The 17,339-nt window shown below is 42.5% G+C and overlaps 1 protein-coding gene across 8 annotated transcripts in view; it reads right to left on the bottom strand.

Moving 5' to 3' along the window:
- KAT2B (lysine acetyltransferase 2B) overlaps positions 1-17,339 on the bottom strand; it is a 101,915-nt gene that overhangs the window by 38,346 nt on the left and 46,230 nt on the right. For all 8 annotated transcript variants that reach the window (XR_004383082.1, XM_032860945.1, XM_032860941.1 and 5 more), the window contains exons 3-6: positions 14,734-14,879; positions 10,711-10,803; positions 9,165-9,346; positions 1,452-1,643 (exon numbers count right to left, since the gene is read on the bottom strand). Coding sequence is in view for 7 of the 8 variants with exons in the window: in XM_032860945.1 (XP_032716836.1) it covers positions 1,452-1,643; positions 9,165-9,346; positions 10,711-10,803; positions 14,734-14,879 (613 nt within the window). In the remaining variant the exon portion in view is untranslated. The remainder of the gene's footprint in view (positions 1-1,451; positions 1,644-9,164; positions 9,347-10,710; positions 10,804-14,733; positions 14,880-17,339) is intronic.

Raw genomic sequence — 17,339 nt, 5'->3', positions numbered from 1 at the left:
TCTGCTCAACAGGGAGCCTGCTTCCCCCCTCTCTCTCTGTCTACCTCTCTGCCTACTTGTGATCTCTCTCTCTCTGTGTCAAATAAATAAATAAAATTTTAAAAAATAAATAAATAAAAATAAATGCTCTTCTCGGGGCGCCTGGGTGGGTTAAAGCCTCTGCCTTCGGCTCAGGTCATGATCTCAGGGTCCTGGGATCGAGCCCCACATTGGGCTCTCTAGGCTCAGCAGGGAGCCTGTTCCCCTCTCACTCTGCCTGCCTCTGATCTCTCTGTCAAATAAATAAATAAAATCTTTAAAAATAAATAAATAAATAAATTGGGGCACCTGGGTGGCTCAGTGGGTTAAAGCCTCTGCCTTCGGCCTAAGTCATGATCCCAGGGTCCTGGGATCAAGCCCCACATCGGGCTCTCTGCTCGGCAAGGATCCTGCTTCCTCCTCTCTCTCTCTGCCTGCCTCTCTGCCTACTTGTGATCTCCCTCTCTGTCAATCAAATTAAAAAAAATTTTTTTTTTTAAATAAGTAAATAAATAAATAAATGCTCTTCTCTACACCAGCAGTTCTCAATGGTGTGGAAAACAAAGTCTCTATCGAACCCAGAAAGCCCTATCCAATGATAGCTTCTGCCTCCTTTACTAGAAGCGCTGGTCTAGGCAGAATGCTGCCCACAGACAAGTCGGCAACTGTACCCTCAGCCCCTCACGAGCAGTCAGACTTTTAGTTTAAATTTTTGGTTCTTAGCACTGAAAATGCATTTCCCAGGCCAAGAGTCCAGCACTGAAACTTCTGATTCATTTAAATACATTTCCTTCATCTGAAAAATATTTAAGTGATTATTTCTCTGTTATGAGCTCTTGCAGGTACAAGAAGCAAGGTGCACAAGAGTTCCGTACATTCTACAAAAAACTGAGCAGAGAGACATGAAGATCATTCCAAAGGGAGCCTCTCTATTCCGGTCCAGCCCTGCTCTTGGAGTCTAGTTCACAAAGAGCGAGGGGACAGGCTAACTGTAGCTGAGGCAGGAGTGATTCACCAGGCTTCGAAAGCGCTGGAGATGTGGGATGGGAAAAAAGATCCACTTGAGTTGTCCTGCCAAGTAGATGGAAACTGCTCTGACCACTCCCCCCATCCTCCTCTAGCTTCCCGGCAGCTAAATACACCAAACAAAGCACTATCGCACTGCGAGACCCAGAGACCAGGATCCAGGTGGGATGAGCTGGGGCCAAGGGAACCATGTCTGCAAGCAACACAAATTCACGCCAACAATGGATATGCTCACTGTGCAATACCGAAAAAGACCCACAAGGGGAGCTGAGAAGGAGAGGGTCCCTTCTTCCTCTTCCCTGGGATGCCTTTGCTGGCATTCCTGATCTCCTTACTGATACAGGCTTCGGTGTGTGTTTATCAATCACAAGCTCCAGGATCAAAGACCAGCAAGGGTGCTCTCTTACTTTGGAAAATGGGTGAGGATTAGAGTTCGTTTTTCAAGTGGCAATTTGTCTTTCTCCTGTCTTGCTTGTTCCAGGAGTTGTCGTCTCATGACTGTGAAGACTGAGCGCAGCAGTGTTCTCCCAAACACCTGGGTGGTTTCATACCGAGGTAGACTGTCGCAGAACTGGGGCACGTTGCAGTAACACAGCCACCTGTGATAAGAGGAGACAAGCACCATCAATATCCCTTAAATGCCCAGGTCCTCTGACATGTCCAATGACGGTGACTCTCCCACCAGTAACCACAGCAGAAGAAACTAGATCTCAGTGATAAGCAGTAATATCCCTGCCAGCTAAGAAAACTTGGGAATTAGAGGAGCTCGCCTGTTTACAAGCACTAGGGTCCAGTTCTAGGAAAACCATCCCATACTGCAGCATCACGCAGTCAGTCCTGTGGTCAGACAGTCCTGGGGTCAAACCCCTGCTTTGCCATGACCTGGAAACTGTAATTATGTTCTTAAGTCTCTACATCCTTATCTGTAAAAGGGGGACAGCAATAATACCTACTTTCTTGGGTTGGTACACCCATGCCAGGAGATAACTGTATGGAGAATACACACTGTAATTCAAGTTTCTGGTACTAAATCGTAGTTTAAATAAAAGAAATTAAAGGGGAAGCTGAGGAAGTCCCGTTTGTGAAAGACTCAGAATTCCACCAACTCGTTCTCTGAGTAAAATTTAAAATGCCTACACAGCACTCACATACCCCTGAAGCTTTGGTGGGAAGATAAAGATCTTCAAGACTATTCAAAACTCAGTCAAAACGCAGGAAGTAATAAGCTTCACCATCTGTCGCTTCGGTACATTTTCAATGACTCAGTCTCCAACCTAAAAATGCACTTCAGCATTACAGAAAGCTGGACAAGTGCCCAGGCCCAGAGGGAAACCAGAGGCTTTCTTAAGATCTGACCACAGTCCTGGGGTACGCTGGCTATGTAGGGCACACAATGTAGAAAGCTCCCTCAGCCAAGAGGAGCTGGAAAATGAAAGTTTATTCAAAATCGGCCCTCTCTCTTTATGGTCGGCCAGGATGCAAGGTCTCAAATACCCAGGACCCATTCCTATCACTGTAGAGTGGGGGTCAAAGGGTGGCACCAGACCAGGACTCAGAACCTCAGAAGATCCTTATTCCTTGGTAGCAGAGCCAAACATCCTTTTCCAGGACAGGACTGCTTTCTAAAAATGAACACCTCTGCTGTATGCCTCCCTGATCTTTACAGTGGGACAGAGGGCTCAGAGGGGCCCAAACTGCAAATGGGAAGCTCCTGACGAACTTTCAGACCCTTAATAAAGAGCGGAATAACAGTCACTAACTCGTGCTTATTGCTTTCTTTATCTTACTCTGTATCACTTCATAGTTTCCCTGTGTGTGTGATGGCAGTGGTGGTAGTTCCTCTCCCGAAAAGACAATTTTCATTAGTTCAAGTTCACCTGCCTAAATTCAAAATTAACCTTAAAATCCTGCTACTATTTCTATACTTCTCCCAGCTTTTCTGTCTTAATAATTTATATACCCAAATGTAATTTTATGATTACCAAATGGACATCTTTTTTTTTTTTTAAAGATTTTTATTTCTTTATTTGACAGACAGATCACAAGTAGGCAGAGAGGCAGGCAGAGAGAGAGAGGAGGAAGCAGGCTCCCCACCGAGCAGAGAGCCCGATGCGGGGGCTCGATCCCAGGACCCTGGGATCATGACCTGAGCCGAAGGCAGAGGCTTTAACCCACTGAGCCACCCAGGTGCCCCCCAAATGGACATCTTAAGTGTCACTGTATCTTGTCAAAATCAGGAACAGTGATCCTGGTAGCGGACAGCTACCAAGAGCATTTACTTTGTGCTTTGTACAGAACTGTATCACCTTCAAGGCCAGCCTCAGCTGGATGTCAGTCTGTGGCCATTTAATGAGGTTATAAGATATCTGGGGCTGAAGGGAGGCCAGCTCCCGAGTGACTAATTATGAAATGACAAACCTTAAGAGTTAAAGTTACAAATTTTAATAATCAGAAACTCAGTTTCATGAGACTTGGGCCATCGCAAGACTACAATGTTAAAAATATGTCCAATTTTCTGTACTGGAAGATTAAAGATTCTCAGGATTTAGACCAGTACTGTCCGAAACAGCCGTCTTTGCTGCTGGGAGTGTTCTGTGATCTGTGCAGATAAAAAGGCCACCAGCCACATGTAACTACTGAGTACCTGAAATGTGGCTAGGGCAACTGAGGAGCTCAATTTTTAATGGCATTTAATCAATTTAAAATTTGCTTTTAAATGGAAACAGTGTGAAATATTTCTCCATGAAACATAACTTTACTGCTCTGGTAGGACTCCACTTAGCTTTGACCATTTAAAACTGAGGGAATGAACTGAGATGTGCCATAAGGATAAAATACACATTGGATTTTAAAGACCACACAAAAGAAGGTAAAAATGCATCATTAATAATTTTTCACATTGATCACACAGTGAAATAGTATTTATATCTTGGGTAAAATAACACATTATTGAAATTAATGTCCTGTGCCTATTTACTTTTCAAAATGTAACCACTAGAAAATTATAAATTACATTTGTGGCTCACACTATGGGTCTATGGCAGGTGCTGATTTTGAGTCTAAAGAGCATTTCCATCTGTGGAGGGGTCACAGATGTCCAAGAGTCTATTTAAAACTGATGTTATTTCTGCTATAGCAGTGGTAGGTTATAAATATTACCATAAAATCATGAAGTGCTAAAAAGAAATGCTTAACAGGCCATGCAATCTTCCCAGGGTAAGGGAAGGCAACACAGATTGTTACTGTCTAGTAAAATGTTTCAAGTAATAGACTTCCATTCATTTCCTCTGAAAACCATTTTACAGACCATAGTTGATACTTTTTAGCTTTGCTTTGACTTCCAAGATTAATTTCATTTGATCAATCTGTTAAGGTGCATGGGATGGTAAGACAGAGACTGAGTCAATGGGTGGTGTCTGGGTGCTACTTTAAATAAATGACATGGTCATCAAGCAGGGTGGGATGGAAAGAAGAAATGGGAATTCGTATGCCTCGTCTTTGCACACACACTTCTCCAAACACTTGACCGTAGGAAAAGATTTTACCTAAATGACTGGTTTCAGGTCTTCTAAAAACCAGTGAAAGGATAGTTCATTCATTTATGTATGACTAATAAAAATGGCATGTGTTTGCAGCAAATAACTAAGAGTTTTGATAGCATCATGATGATTTGCAACCACCTTGTTTTCTTTAAAAATGTGAACAGGGGGCGCCCAGGTGGCTCAGTGGGTTAAAGCCTCTGCCTTCAACTCAGGTCATGATTTCAGGGACCTGGGATCAATCCCCTCATCAGGCTCTCTGCTCAGCAGGGAGCCTGCCTCCCCCTCTCTCTCTGCCTGCCTCCCTGCCTACTTGTAATCTCTGCCTGTCAAATAAATAAAAATCTTAAAAAAAAAATTAAAAAAAAATTTTTTAAATGTGAACAGAACTGGAGAACTTGAGCACAGACCATGTCATCCTACTTGCTGGAATGAAAATCCCAAGGTTTGTAGGAATTAAGTGACCTGTTCACCCCAACTCAAGGCTTGGGGGTCTCTTACCCCCTAGCCCACTGTTCTTTCCATGTTCCTGCTGTGTACTGTCCTAGACTTACATGCCTAATGATGAATGCTTAGTCACGCAACAATGGTTACATACAACTGTTTCACCAAAATCAACTTAGTTATATCTAACTTGCACTGTATTCTTACAAAACAGCTCCCCAGTATAGGGGTGACCGTCACACCTTTCAGAAGATCTGCACAATTCAAAATCTAAAACTAATTATTCACCACTTCTAGTAGCAGATTCTGCTGGTCAGATGTATTTGAAAAAGTCACAATCTTCAGGGACACCTGGGTGGCTCAGTCGTTAATCATCTGCCTTAAGGCTCAGGTCATGATCCCAGGGTCCTGGATCAAGCCCTGCAACCGGCTCCCTGCTCAGTGAGGAGCCTGCTTCTCCCTCTCCCACTCCCCTTTTCTTATATTCCCTCTTTTGCTGTCTCTGTGTCAAATGAATAAGCAAAATCTTAAAAAAAAAAAAAAAAAAAAAAAAAGTCGCCATCTTTAGACACTTTATTTTCTGGTTATTTCTTCATGGAATTATATTAATGCACCATCACGAAATTCAGGAAACTTCAAAACATTTGTCCAGATCTTTTTCTAAATCCATAGTGATTTCCGGGGATATATACTTCCATTAATTATTAACACTACCTATACGTTGGCATGACAATATCAGATATTTTCAATATGCAAAATATTCGTATTTTTCCTTCACTCAGAACAGAGAGGAGTAAGTCATTTAAGCAGTTCTACTGTTCAATCTGCACTTAATTTTTTACTGGAAACCTTCACAGGGTAGCTCTGCAATAATCATTCTCTGAGTCTGGTCTCTTCCACAGAGAATCCAATTTCCCCCCATTTCCTTGCTGACGTACAAGCTCCAAAAGCGTTCAGCCCCTTTGTTCTAACCGCTACAACTGCTGTAAATTATATACTGAACCAGCATTACAGGTCCTGAGGTTCACTTACACATCAAGATAAAACCTGGTGGTGCCTGCAGCCTGTAATATTACCCATTTTTGAGAAGATGAGTATCGGTGAGACACCATGCTATAGTGGTGTGTGGTTTATTAAAATCCTAAGTGCTCATGACAGTGAGGTTTTACTCTGAAACAATTACTGCTTCTCATAATTTTCACAGGTTGCTTCTCTGTACTTCCCTTTCTTCATCTATGTGGCGTGATCGCGGGCAAGCGGGGGAGGTGAGCATCGTCTACCTTCATTTCCTTATTTATTATTAACAGAGGCTCTCGTCTCCATTCCACCTAGAAATCAGCAGATTTCGGAACTCATCGGGGTGTACTCATTCCAATCTCTCAGCAGGGTTCTCTTCACCGTGGTTGGACTCCGGTCTTCCTTCCGCCCTCAGCCCGTGGTCCAAGAGGCTGGGCTGGTAAGGAATCTGCTGTTGTCTTTCTATTCCCTGTTATTTTAGTTTCTAAAGTTAATAGTCAAATAATGATACTCTCCTTCAGTTGTACACACTCTAGCTTAAGAGTCCCACGCTGACAGCAACTGAGTTTTAGAGAACACGTGTGGGAGGAAAGCAATGACTAGCATCTTCCTACCACGCGCCCTGTGTGCCAGACGCTACACAGAACACTCAGGGTACTCCTGAGACTCGGACAGACGAAGACACTGAAGGTCAAGGAGGTGAAGTGACTGGTCTAAATCATACAGACTGAGGGAGGGAACGAGCTATGATTCAAACCCACTGTTCATTTCAACGTTCCATTTCTAATTTTACTACTCCTTAAGTATTTGCAAGTGCCACCCATTTCTTGGTAACTCCCAAATGCTACACGGTACATATTTTTACTGTTTTCTAAAATACAGTAATACCTCCCATGCTGCTTTACATTTAATTCTCCTTCTTGATGAAGCAATTTTTCCTCTGTTAAGAGTGGTAAATACTTCCAGAGGTCTGGCTTTAGCAAATATTCACCTTAGCCAACTATTCACAGGTGGGTTTAAAAGACAAACACACAGAGATTTTTTAAGTAATCCCTACACCCAACGTGGATCTCGAACTCATGAACCCAAGATCAAGACTTGCATGTTCGACTGACTGAGCCAGCCAGGCGTCCCTATATTTTTGATAGATTATCTTAACCCTTATTATAAATGACATTTAAAATAATATAGGAACTGTATTATTTCATAAAAAATTCTAAAATGAAAGTATAGAAGTATGTAATTCTAAAAAACTGATAAAGAAATCTGTAATTCCTATAAAAGTCCATTAGTATGGAAATACTTTATAATTCAAATTACATATATTGTAAAGGGAGGAGAGGAAAGGGGATATTACTCATGAATATTGGGTCAATGGTCAGAGAGGAAAACTCATCTTTTTAAAATAGTTTTTTTAAGATTTTATTTATTTATCTGACAGAGAGAGAGAGAGATTGATCACAAATAGGCAGAGAGGCAGGCGGGGGGGGGGGGGAAGCAGAGTCCCTGCTGAGCAGAGAGCCTGATGTGGGACTCGATCCCAGGACCATGAGATCATGATCTGAGCCGAAGGCAGAAGCCCAACCCACTGAGCCACTGGAAAACTCATCTTAAACTATACTCACTCCTACATGTCATCTGCTGTTAGAGAAAATAACCTGGAGGGGTGCCTGGGTGGTTCAGTCAGTTAAATGTCCAACTCTTGGTTTCAGCTCAGGCCATGACCTCAAGGTCTCCTGAGATAGAGTCTCCCCCTCAGGCTCCACGCATAGCAGGGAGTCCTCCTGAAGAGTTTCTCCCTCTGTTCCTCCTCCTGCTCACACACACACTCTCTCTTTCTCAAGTAAATAAATAAATCTTAAAAAAAAAAAAAATAATAACCTGGGTACAAGTGTTCCTCAGGTTATAAAAAAAATTGCCTACTTTAAGTCAGAAATACTTCCTGAAGCAAGCTTGATGTGCCTATAAAATATAAAAGGGGGTGGGGGCACCTGGCTGGTTCAGTCGAAAGAGCATGCAACTCTTGATCTCTAGGTCATGAGTTCAAGCTCTACACAGTGGGTGTAGAGATTACTTAAATAAATAAAACACAAAAGGAGGAAAGTTATAAAATGGGAATCAAGTCATTCTCCTACTTAAATGAAAATAAATGTAGGTCATCTTACTTTGTGTGGCCCATGTTTAAGATTTTTAAAGTTAGTTCTATTATTCTGTAATTCAAAAACAGTAAAAACAAATTCTTATGTTAAGGGAAAAAAACATGCAATCGAAGAATATTTGCACAGCCTGATGTCCACCAACAGGGAAAGAGTTGGGCAAATTATAGTACATCAACTCAACTGACCATAATGTAACCAGTAAAATGTTTGATATGCTGTTAAGTACAGGGACAAACAGGATGCAAATTCTATAGATTTTTTTTCATTCTAAATAATATAAAATAGAGGGCAAAGACTGGAAGACAACATGTTTAATGATAACGGTTCCATCATGGTGCTGGGACTAGCGTGACCTTTCCTTCTTTATAAACATTTTTTAATGCTATTATATCTGTGGTCATTGTTTTTTTTATTTTTTAAATGAATGAAAGTTTCTGTGTAATCATTAAAGAGTCACAGTATGGTTACCTAGATCAGTGATGTTCAACAGATATACGATGTAAGCAACAAAAGTAATTTTAAATATTCCAATAGTCACACTGACAAGGTAAAAAGAAACAGATGAAATTAATTTAACATAACTTAACTGAATATATCCAAAATATTATCACTTCAACATGGAGTCAATATAAAAAAACTACTAATGAAATATTTTATTCTTTTTTTTGTTTGTTTGTATATGCTTCGAAATCTCAATTCACACGAGCCACATTTCAAGTGCTCCATAGCCATATGTAGCTATCAACTATCAAACTGGATAGTATAGGGCTAGCTGGTTTGGATCCCTCACGCCCCAAAATATCATGGTATTAATAAGAAGTTAAATTATACAAACATTCTCTCTGAATTGATGGAGTTACCACAATAACTGGGCAACCTTCTGCTTGTAGGGACAAGTAGTAATTTTACGTCTGCAATGGGTTCTAAGAGGCCAAAAGAAAAGAACATGTCATCAAATCACCTTGTGTAGTTCTCTTTGTATCCAGAAATATCATCATTGGGAGATCGCAGTCTTCGTTGAGATGGTGCCTCCAGGTGCCAATAGTTGATGCGGTTTAGGAACATTTTTGCCAACTCAACAATTGTTTGCCTTTCTTTGGATGGCAGGTGACTAAATTTGTACTGTACAAAGTTATTCACACCCTGAAAAGGAGAGAAGGCAATTTATTCACACAGCTGTGCAATCGTACTAATTCTGAACACCCACACAGTCAGTGCCATTGGTGGCGATTAGCTAGAGAACAGACATTTCTCTATTCACAAAAATCTCTTCCTTTTCCCTATTAGAAAACAGGAATGCCCAGAGGGAATCGTGCCACAGATCACAGTGGATGAAAAGTGACAAGACAGAGAAGCTGTGGGTTGCTATTCTATGCCCGCTGCAATCCTCAAGCATTAAAGAGAAAATCAGAATCACAGACTGAAAAGGTCAAAACCTATTAAACAATAAAACAGGATTATTTTGCAGAATAATTCTTGCTGCACTATCCATACAGGACATCATGTATATGTCCTATATGTCCATCATGTATATGAAGTTCTTGGATACACATTACACTTTTACATTACCAAAATTTTAATCAGAAAGCTGCTAGCATGTCTTCCACTGAACTAAAGTATGACAATTTAAACTGCTTACTATCACTCTTTTGGTTTCAGCAAGCTTACCAAGAAAAAAAAAATCTTATTCAAAATCATGAGCTTTTAAAAGAATCTGCGGATTAATTCAATGTTTCTGTAGAACACTCCCAACTAATCTAATTTCAAATAAATTCTTACTGAATAGAGTTTGGAGACAAAAGTAAAATTTCTTCTACTGAAAACTGACTGATAAAAATACATTTATTTGTATTTGTAGAGACCTTGATGTCCTATCTTCTGTAATCATTCTCATCAAGAAATTCAGTCAAGAGTATCTGAGATTTCTTTAGCCAAAGAATGGCGGGCCAAAAAGTGACTCTGAGGAAAGAAACAACACTTCACAGAAAAAGTCTATATATGTCAACAGATTCCCCAAGTAAACCGGTTTCTTTCCAGGAATCATAATGTAACAGGAAGTCAATTTCTAGATGCAAAACCTCATTTCTTTTTTGTGTTTTTTTTGCTTGACTTACAATGTTTTTGACAATGCTCCTGAATTCCCTCACCTCAATAGGCTTTTTCAGACAGTGCCAAACAAAAGGACAAAGACTTAATTTTAAAACATCAACACCAAGAAAAAGCACATTCCGTGTGTTCCTACGACCTACATGTTCTGCTTAATTCTTTTCTTCCCCAAACGCAGTGAATTCTGAATATACAGCAACCGTAAAAGACAACAGCTAGATCATTTATTAAATTAAGTATTCACTTCTGATGCAAAGGGTCCAAGACAATTTCTACACACTCAGTGAGCATCTATAAGCTGGGTATAGAAGACGGAAGAAAGACACATGGAGAGATGGAAGATTAGGTTTGTTCAGCCTTAGAGCAATAAAAATAAGGGCGTCCCCCCACTAAAATTTTACCTGTTCAATACTAGGCTTTTCGAATGGGGGTTTCTTCTCCAAAGAGCCTTCAACCACAGGTTTTCCTCTTTGTAAAATAGACTTTCTCAAGAGCTGCAAAAAAAATCATTAAGAAAAAAAAAAAATCAATGTCTGTCTCTCTCTCTCTCTCTCTCTCTCTCACACACACACACACACACACACACCACAGCCTCTGAAGGGAAGTCACCATATTCTAATTATCTTATCTACATGTAAATAAATCCTTAAGTCAATAAAAGTGGGTGACTACCAGGTAACCCAAATTTGCCTTCATAGCCCCGACCAGAGTTATGAGAAACTGAACCCCTTCCATGTTCTGCACAGCCTAGAGCTCTGCCAGTAGCACCATGCTCTCTATCCTAGTCACTTTCCCTTCTCCCCACCATTTCCAGATTCCCACTGACCCAGAGGCCTGGTATGCAACACCTACACACACTCTGCCCATGCCCAGCTAGGCCGCCTGCAGGCTGTGCTCATGCTCTGGAGGGTTGGTTGGTTGGTTTTTTAGATTTTTTTATTTATTTAAAGAAAGAGCACATGGGAGGAGGGACAGAGAAAGGGAAACCCTTCAGCAGGCTCCACACCCATGCAGGGCTTGATCTCAAGACCCTGAGATCATGACCAGAGCGGAAACCAAGAGTCAGACACAATCAACTGGGCGACCCAGGCTCCCTGAAGAAGGTTCATATTTAAACCCCCGAAAGGCAAGGAGCCATTCTGTGCAAGTGAGGCCAGGGCAGAGGGCTGTTTGTACCAGCTGTGCATCCTATGCATAAACTAGGGCCCAGGCCCTTCGGGAAGGAATTCTGCAGGGCTCTCAACTGGCAACTTTCACTGCTGGAGTCTCTTTTCATTTCCTCTCCATGCACAGAATACAAGCCAAATGTTCTGGCATCTCAATGCCCACAAAACAAAACACCGCTCTTAATCCTTGCCACTGGAATTTAAAGCTCTCAAAGAATATATATCTGAGAGAAAAAAAAAGAGTCACTAATCAAGACCTACTTTGAAAATAAACTTCATATTGAAATCCTTTACCTTCAACCTTTGCTTGAAAATCCTGTGACCTTTACATGTGGGCCAGGTATGGCATGACCATGCGTTTAAGTTATCTTTCTCTCCTTTCTCCACTTACTGCCTTTTCAACAGAAACAAGATGTGGCAATCATGCTCCCACGAGTTAACAGAAATGGACAAAGTTTCGAGGTCCCCATGTGTTCCCCTGAACCATGTCTTATAAGGGCCTCAATTCCTTCTGAGGCGCCATATACATAATTAGTGTGGGGCATCTGTTGATCCTTTCAATGTATTGTGCCCATTTTCATAAAAAATAAACATGCAGTAATGAAAAGTCACTAATATGTTTCTAAGGATATGGATAGATCATCAAATTCAATACAGATCATTCTACCTGCCTACTTTCTTTGCCCAGTTAAAATAAGACCATTTGAAAACTTGGTCCACTGGGGGTTTCAATTTGGAGATAAACTAATGGGTTGGGGAGATGCTGAATGTCAGTTTCATCTACAAAAGGATGGAGCTGGGCTAAGTGGCCACAGAAAAGAAATTTAATACCAGTGGCAAGCATTTGCACCCTTAGGTTCCCCAGACACTCTTTATGTTGTATCTCATTTAATACCCCTAACAACCTTCAGATGTAGGCGCTATCACTGTATTTTACCGATAAGGAAACTGCGGGAGAATGTCTCGCCCAAAGTCACCTTTCACATGTGATGGAGCCAGGACTGAAGCCCAGAGAGTCGAGCTCTGGTGCCACAGTTACACGGTTGAGGAAAACACTGAGTTTAGGAAGCAGCTTTTCATTGGGTTTATTTTCAACATCTAAGCCTGAAGTTTTTTAAATGTTACTAAAGGAATAATACATTTAATTCTAATTTAATTACTGAGATGTAGGAGACACAGGAACTGCCTTTCAAAAGCTAAGGAATGGAGGATTTATTACTTATTGGCCCAAAGAATAACTCTGCGGGGGGGGGGGTATGGTGGGGGAGAATGCTGAATATTTTAGATTTTGTTCCCATGAGTAAATACATTTGTGCTGTTAAAAATGAGGGAGGTGGGAAGAGAGAAGAGAGAGAGAGAGAAACGGGCTTCAAAGCAGAGCAGTGCTGCCTGGCCTATTTGGTTAGTTATAACCAGAATCCTGAGGAGGTCGGCAGGATGGAAACCTTGACACCACCTTCATTTCCAGCAGGGCTGTGGGGCTGCCAGGCCACTCAGTTCCAAGAAAAATAATCACTGCAGTCATGCAGACTTTGTTTTTCTTCAACTAACATCTTTTTCCAAAGAAGCTCTAAACAGCATGAACCTGCCAGGGTTCAATCTGGATGACTCAGGACTCATAGCCATGTCAACAACTTGTCACCTGGAGTAGACCAGTGCCTGCTAATGGCGGTGGGGAACTCAGCGGTGCATTCTCTCCCCCCACCCCCCTTCTCTTCCCTCCAACCTCCCATTTATCTTTGTAGAACCAGTATCCCCACACATGACCCCAAAGTTTAAAAATACAATTCTCACTTCCACACCTGTCTCCTATCTATCCCCAAACTCCCATAAGTAACACCCCTCCCAAAAAAACAACAATGAAAAAAAATACAAAAGTTAATAAACGGGGAGGAGGGAAAATTATGTATCAAGTAAATTCAGATCGTGTAAAAAAAAAAAAAAGCTACAGGAATTGAGCACAAAAATTGCACTGAGATTCCTAGCAGCTAAAGCAAAAGAGGAACTCAATGGAAAATTTTTCTATCCTTGTCATATAAAATGAAGCACGGTACTCACTAAAGAGGCAAACCTTTCCTGGCTATAAGCTCTGAGTGGAGCATTTTGTTTTGCTTTGTTTTTTTAAAGAACCTTTTAAGTATAACATAATCAACAGTGCCCTCAAAAGCAAGTTTTCTGTTTTTTAATTATTTCTTCTGTCTGCTCCCTTTAAGAATGTATTTTTGGCGCCCTGAGGTTCATCTTTCTGCTCCCACTACCCACGTCTCTCCTACCCCTGTCCATCCTGACTGCAGTCAGAAGATGGGGAGGCATATGTCTGCAGAAAGGGGATGGATGTGACCCAAGGGCAGCTCAGGCAGAGCAGGAAGCAGCAGCTACGGGGAGTGGGGAAGTGGGAGCAGTAACTGGTGACCGGTGACTGGGGTCAACAAGACACAGGACAGTAGGGAGATGCCCAAATTTGGAAATTCCTGATTCCTCTCTGTGAAGCGTGGGAGTCAAGGCCCTGGGGCCACCCTCCAACCATATCTCCTCCTTCCCTCCCCTTGGTCACTGGGCTCCACCACACTGGCCTCCTTGCTCTTCCCACATCACACCATCACTAGATGGCATTGTTTCTGCTGCCTGAAAAGCTCTTCCCCCAGACCTTTTCAGCAACAGCTCCTGTCCCCCAGCTCAGGTTCCTGCTCATCTGTGGTCTCCTCAGAGAGGCCTTTCTTAACTACCATTCCTCATGATCGTGTCCTCCCCGCCACCACCATCCCTGCCATTCTGATTCCACTTACCCTACTTTGTTTCTCTTCACAGCACTTATCACCACCTGCAAATATATTATTTACTGGTTGATTGTCTGCCTCTTCTACTAAAAAGTCAACTCCTTGAGGGCAAGGACTTTGCCCACTGATCTATTCCTCATGCCTACATGGGTGCCATGCACGGAGCACAGAGCAGGTGTGCAACACATACTCGGATGGATGAACGGATGAGTGGATGGAAAGAAATCTACACACATAAGCAAATCAAGATATTAAAGTCTGCACACAAACATGAAGGCTCTCAAGGAGAGTAATGTGTCCAACACGTGGTGGGTCATTTTAGAGAATCCCTCATGAAGAATCGCATGCTTCCACAAACCCTGAGGGCAAATGTATCATGAGCTGAGGGCCTTCCCACCCACGACCTGGTGTGCAGAAACTGAGCACATCTGAACAATGAGAGAAAGAAAAAACACCTTTTAAAAATGGTAAAAAACCTCACCTTAAATAGATAGAAATAAACTTGTTTGGTATCTGCATCTTCTTCCTTGTGGACACAGGTAAAGAGATATTCCACATCCAACACTATTCCCAGGAGTCTGTTCATTTCTTCCTCGGACACATTTTCCAGGTGGGAAACATGAGCAGCTGAAGACAAAGACCAAAGGAACATGTGTGACACGTGAGTTGGAAACTGCAAACATTCTCAATTTTAAAACAGAAAAGGGCTCTCTCAAAACCTTCCAGGACACCCATCCGTCAGATGGCATTGTCAACAGAGGGAATTTCTGAACTTCTGTACATCTAGGTCTTCTCACAAAGTAGACTTATAATTAAAAGACTGTCACCTTGCTAAGCCTTAGCCTCCCCCTTCAAGACCAAAAATGGGCCAGCACCTAATGTATTCCAGTAATGTACAGTTTAAGATCCAGACCTTGTTGGCACCAGGTGGTGGTCCTCATAGTGTTATTTTTAAATGGAAGTCTGGTCAACACACAACATTACATGAATTTCCAGCACACAACATGGTGATTCAACCAGTCTACACTCTGCTGTGCTCACCACCGACACAGCTGTCACCACACAGTGTTCTCACAGTATCACTGGCTCTATTCCTTGCACTATCCTTTTTATCTCCCCCCACCCCCTGTGACTTACATCTTCAGTAACTAGAAGCCTATAGTTCCCCTTACCCCCTTCACCCATTTTGCCCATCCACCCAACCCTCCCCTCTGGCAACTATCAGTTTGTTCTCTGTATTTATAGGTCTGTTTTTGCCTTTTTAAAAAAAAAGATTTTATTTATTTATTTGACAGAGACACAGTGAGAGAGGGAACACAAGCAGGGGGAGTGGGAGAGGGAGAAGCAGGCTCCCTGCGGAACAGGGAACCCAATGAGGAACTCGATCCCAGGACCCTGCGGATGACCTGAGTCAAAGGTAGACGCTTAACGACTGAGCCACCCAGGTGCCCCTGTTTCTGCTTTTTGACAGTGTTAAATTGCTATGTTTCCACATAAGAATATGGTTGGTCTCTACCATGCCCATGAATAGCTCAGTGAGCCAAGAATATCCTATTAGTGTGAAGACTGAATGATGGCCCTTTCCCTCAGCCTTTCTGAGATGCAATGAAACCTCACTGCCCTTGCAGCCATGACCCAAGGTCTGTTTGAGCTTGAGATTCAATGCCTTCCATGATCCAGCCCCCAAACCCATTCTTCCTACCTTAGTTCTTATAAGATATATAGTAAGTGACCTAGCCATCAACCTTCTCTCCATGTCCTGTCCTCTCTTCTACCCAAACCTGGTCTATTTATCAAGGTTAGTGCACTGAATTCTCTAACAATCCCACAAGTAGGTATCAGCAATCCCATCTGACAAGTGAGGAAACTAAGGATGTTTCATCCAATGTCACTCAGCCAACAAGATGGAGCCAGCATCTGAAAGAGAGGAACGTTTGACCCGAATCCCAAAGCACCCACAAGCACACTTTTTGTGATTAGGTGATTTACTTGAAGTCTTTTATCACTTGGAAAGGGTTCTTTAGGTCAGCCACTCAATAACCAGCCCCTGGCCCAGGAACTCCTCAGTCAGGATCATGCCTCTCACCTCTGCACACCCAGCATTTATTACTATGCTTGTCACATAACGGGCTCCCGCACTCTGAGGGGAAACCACTTGGATAGAGCCCTTGGTGTATTGGCTTAGAAATGCTTACATACAGAAGGGTTTGAGATCATTTTTAAAGGCTAAACTATGGAGAAGAGTGGAGCGCTTTCCCCTGCCTTCTTAAAAGGAGATATAACTGAAAAATACTAAGGAATACCTGTGAAGTGTCAGGCATGGGTCAGTCTACTCCAGAAACCACCGTGCTCCTGTCATTAAACCACGAAGCTCAGGGCACACAGGGAGCTCAGTCGGTTAAGTGTCGGGCTCTTGATGTTGGCTCAGGGCATGATTCTGGGGTCCTGCAATCGAGCCCCGCATCAGGCTCCACACTCAGTGGGGAGTCTACTTGTCCTCACTCTCTCCCTCTCTCTCTGCCCCTCCCTCCGGCTCATGCACACAAACTCTCTCTCTCTCTCTCTCAAATAAATAATCTTGAAAAAAAATAAAGAAGCCATGAAGCTCAATCAGGAGACTGGGACAAAGAATTCTGCTGGTAGCCTACCTTCATCTCCTTCCCTTACCACTTCAGGGCGTACCTCCCAGGCATCCAACTACCAGCAACTCCATTTCTCTACCTAAGGGCTTTTCCTACCATTGTAATCTGCTCTGCCACCTACCTGCCCCTTAAGAGCAGCCTTCAACCCAAAACTAAGATATTAGCCTACAAATAAAAACCCCAGGTGTGCCTGGGGGCTCAGTGGGTTAAAGCCTCTGCCTCAGCTCAGGTCATGGTCTCAGGGTCCTGGGATTGAGCCCCGTATCAGGCTCTCTCTCAGCAGGGAGCCTGCTTCCTCCTCTCTCTCTCTCTCTCTCTCTGCCTCCCTCTCTGCCTATTTGTGATCTCTGTCTGTCAAATAAATAAATAAAATCTTAAAAAAAAAAAAAAAACCCAGATCCCTCATTCCCCAGTTTGAATAACTGGCTCCTAAATTTCCCCCCCC

Source organism: Lontra canadensis, unplaced genomic scaffold, assembly GCF_010015895.1.
Source record: "Lontra canadensis isolate GAN:19392208 unplaced genomic scaffold, GSC_riverotter_1.0 scaffold20, whole genome shotgun sequence".
Classification (NCBI taxonomy): Eukaryota; Metazoa; Chordata; class Mammalia; order Carnivora; family Mustelidae; genus Lontra; species Lontra canadensis.
Note: the sequence above shows the minus strand (reverse complement) of the source record. Positions and strands in the feature narration are given on the sequence as shown.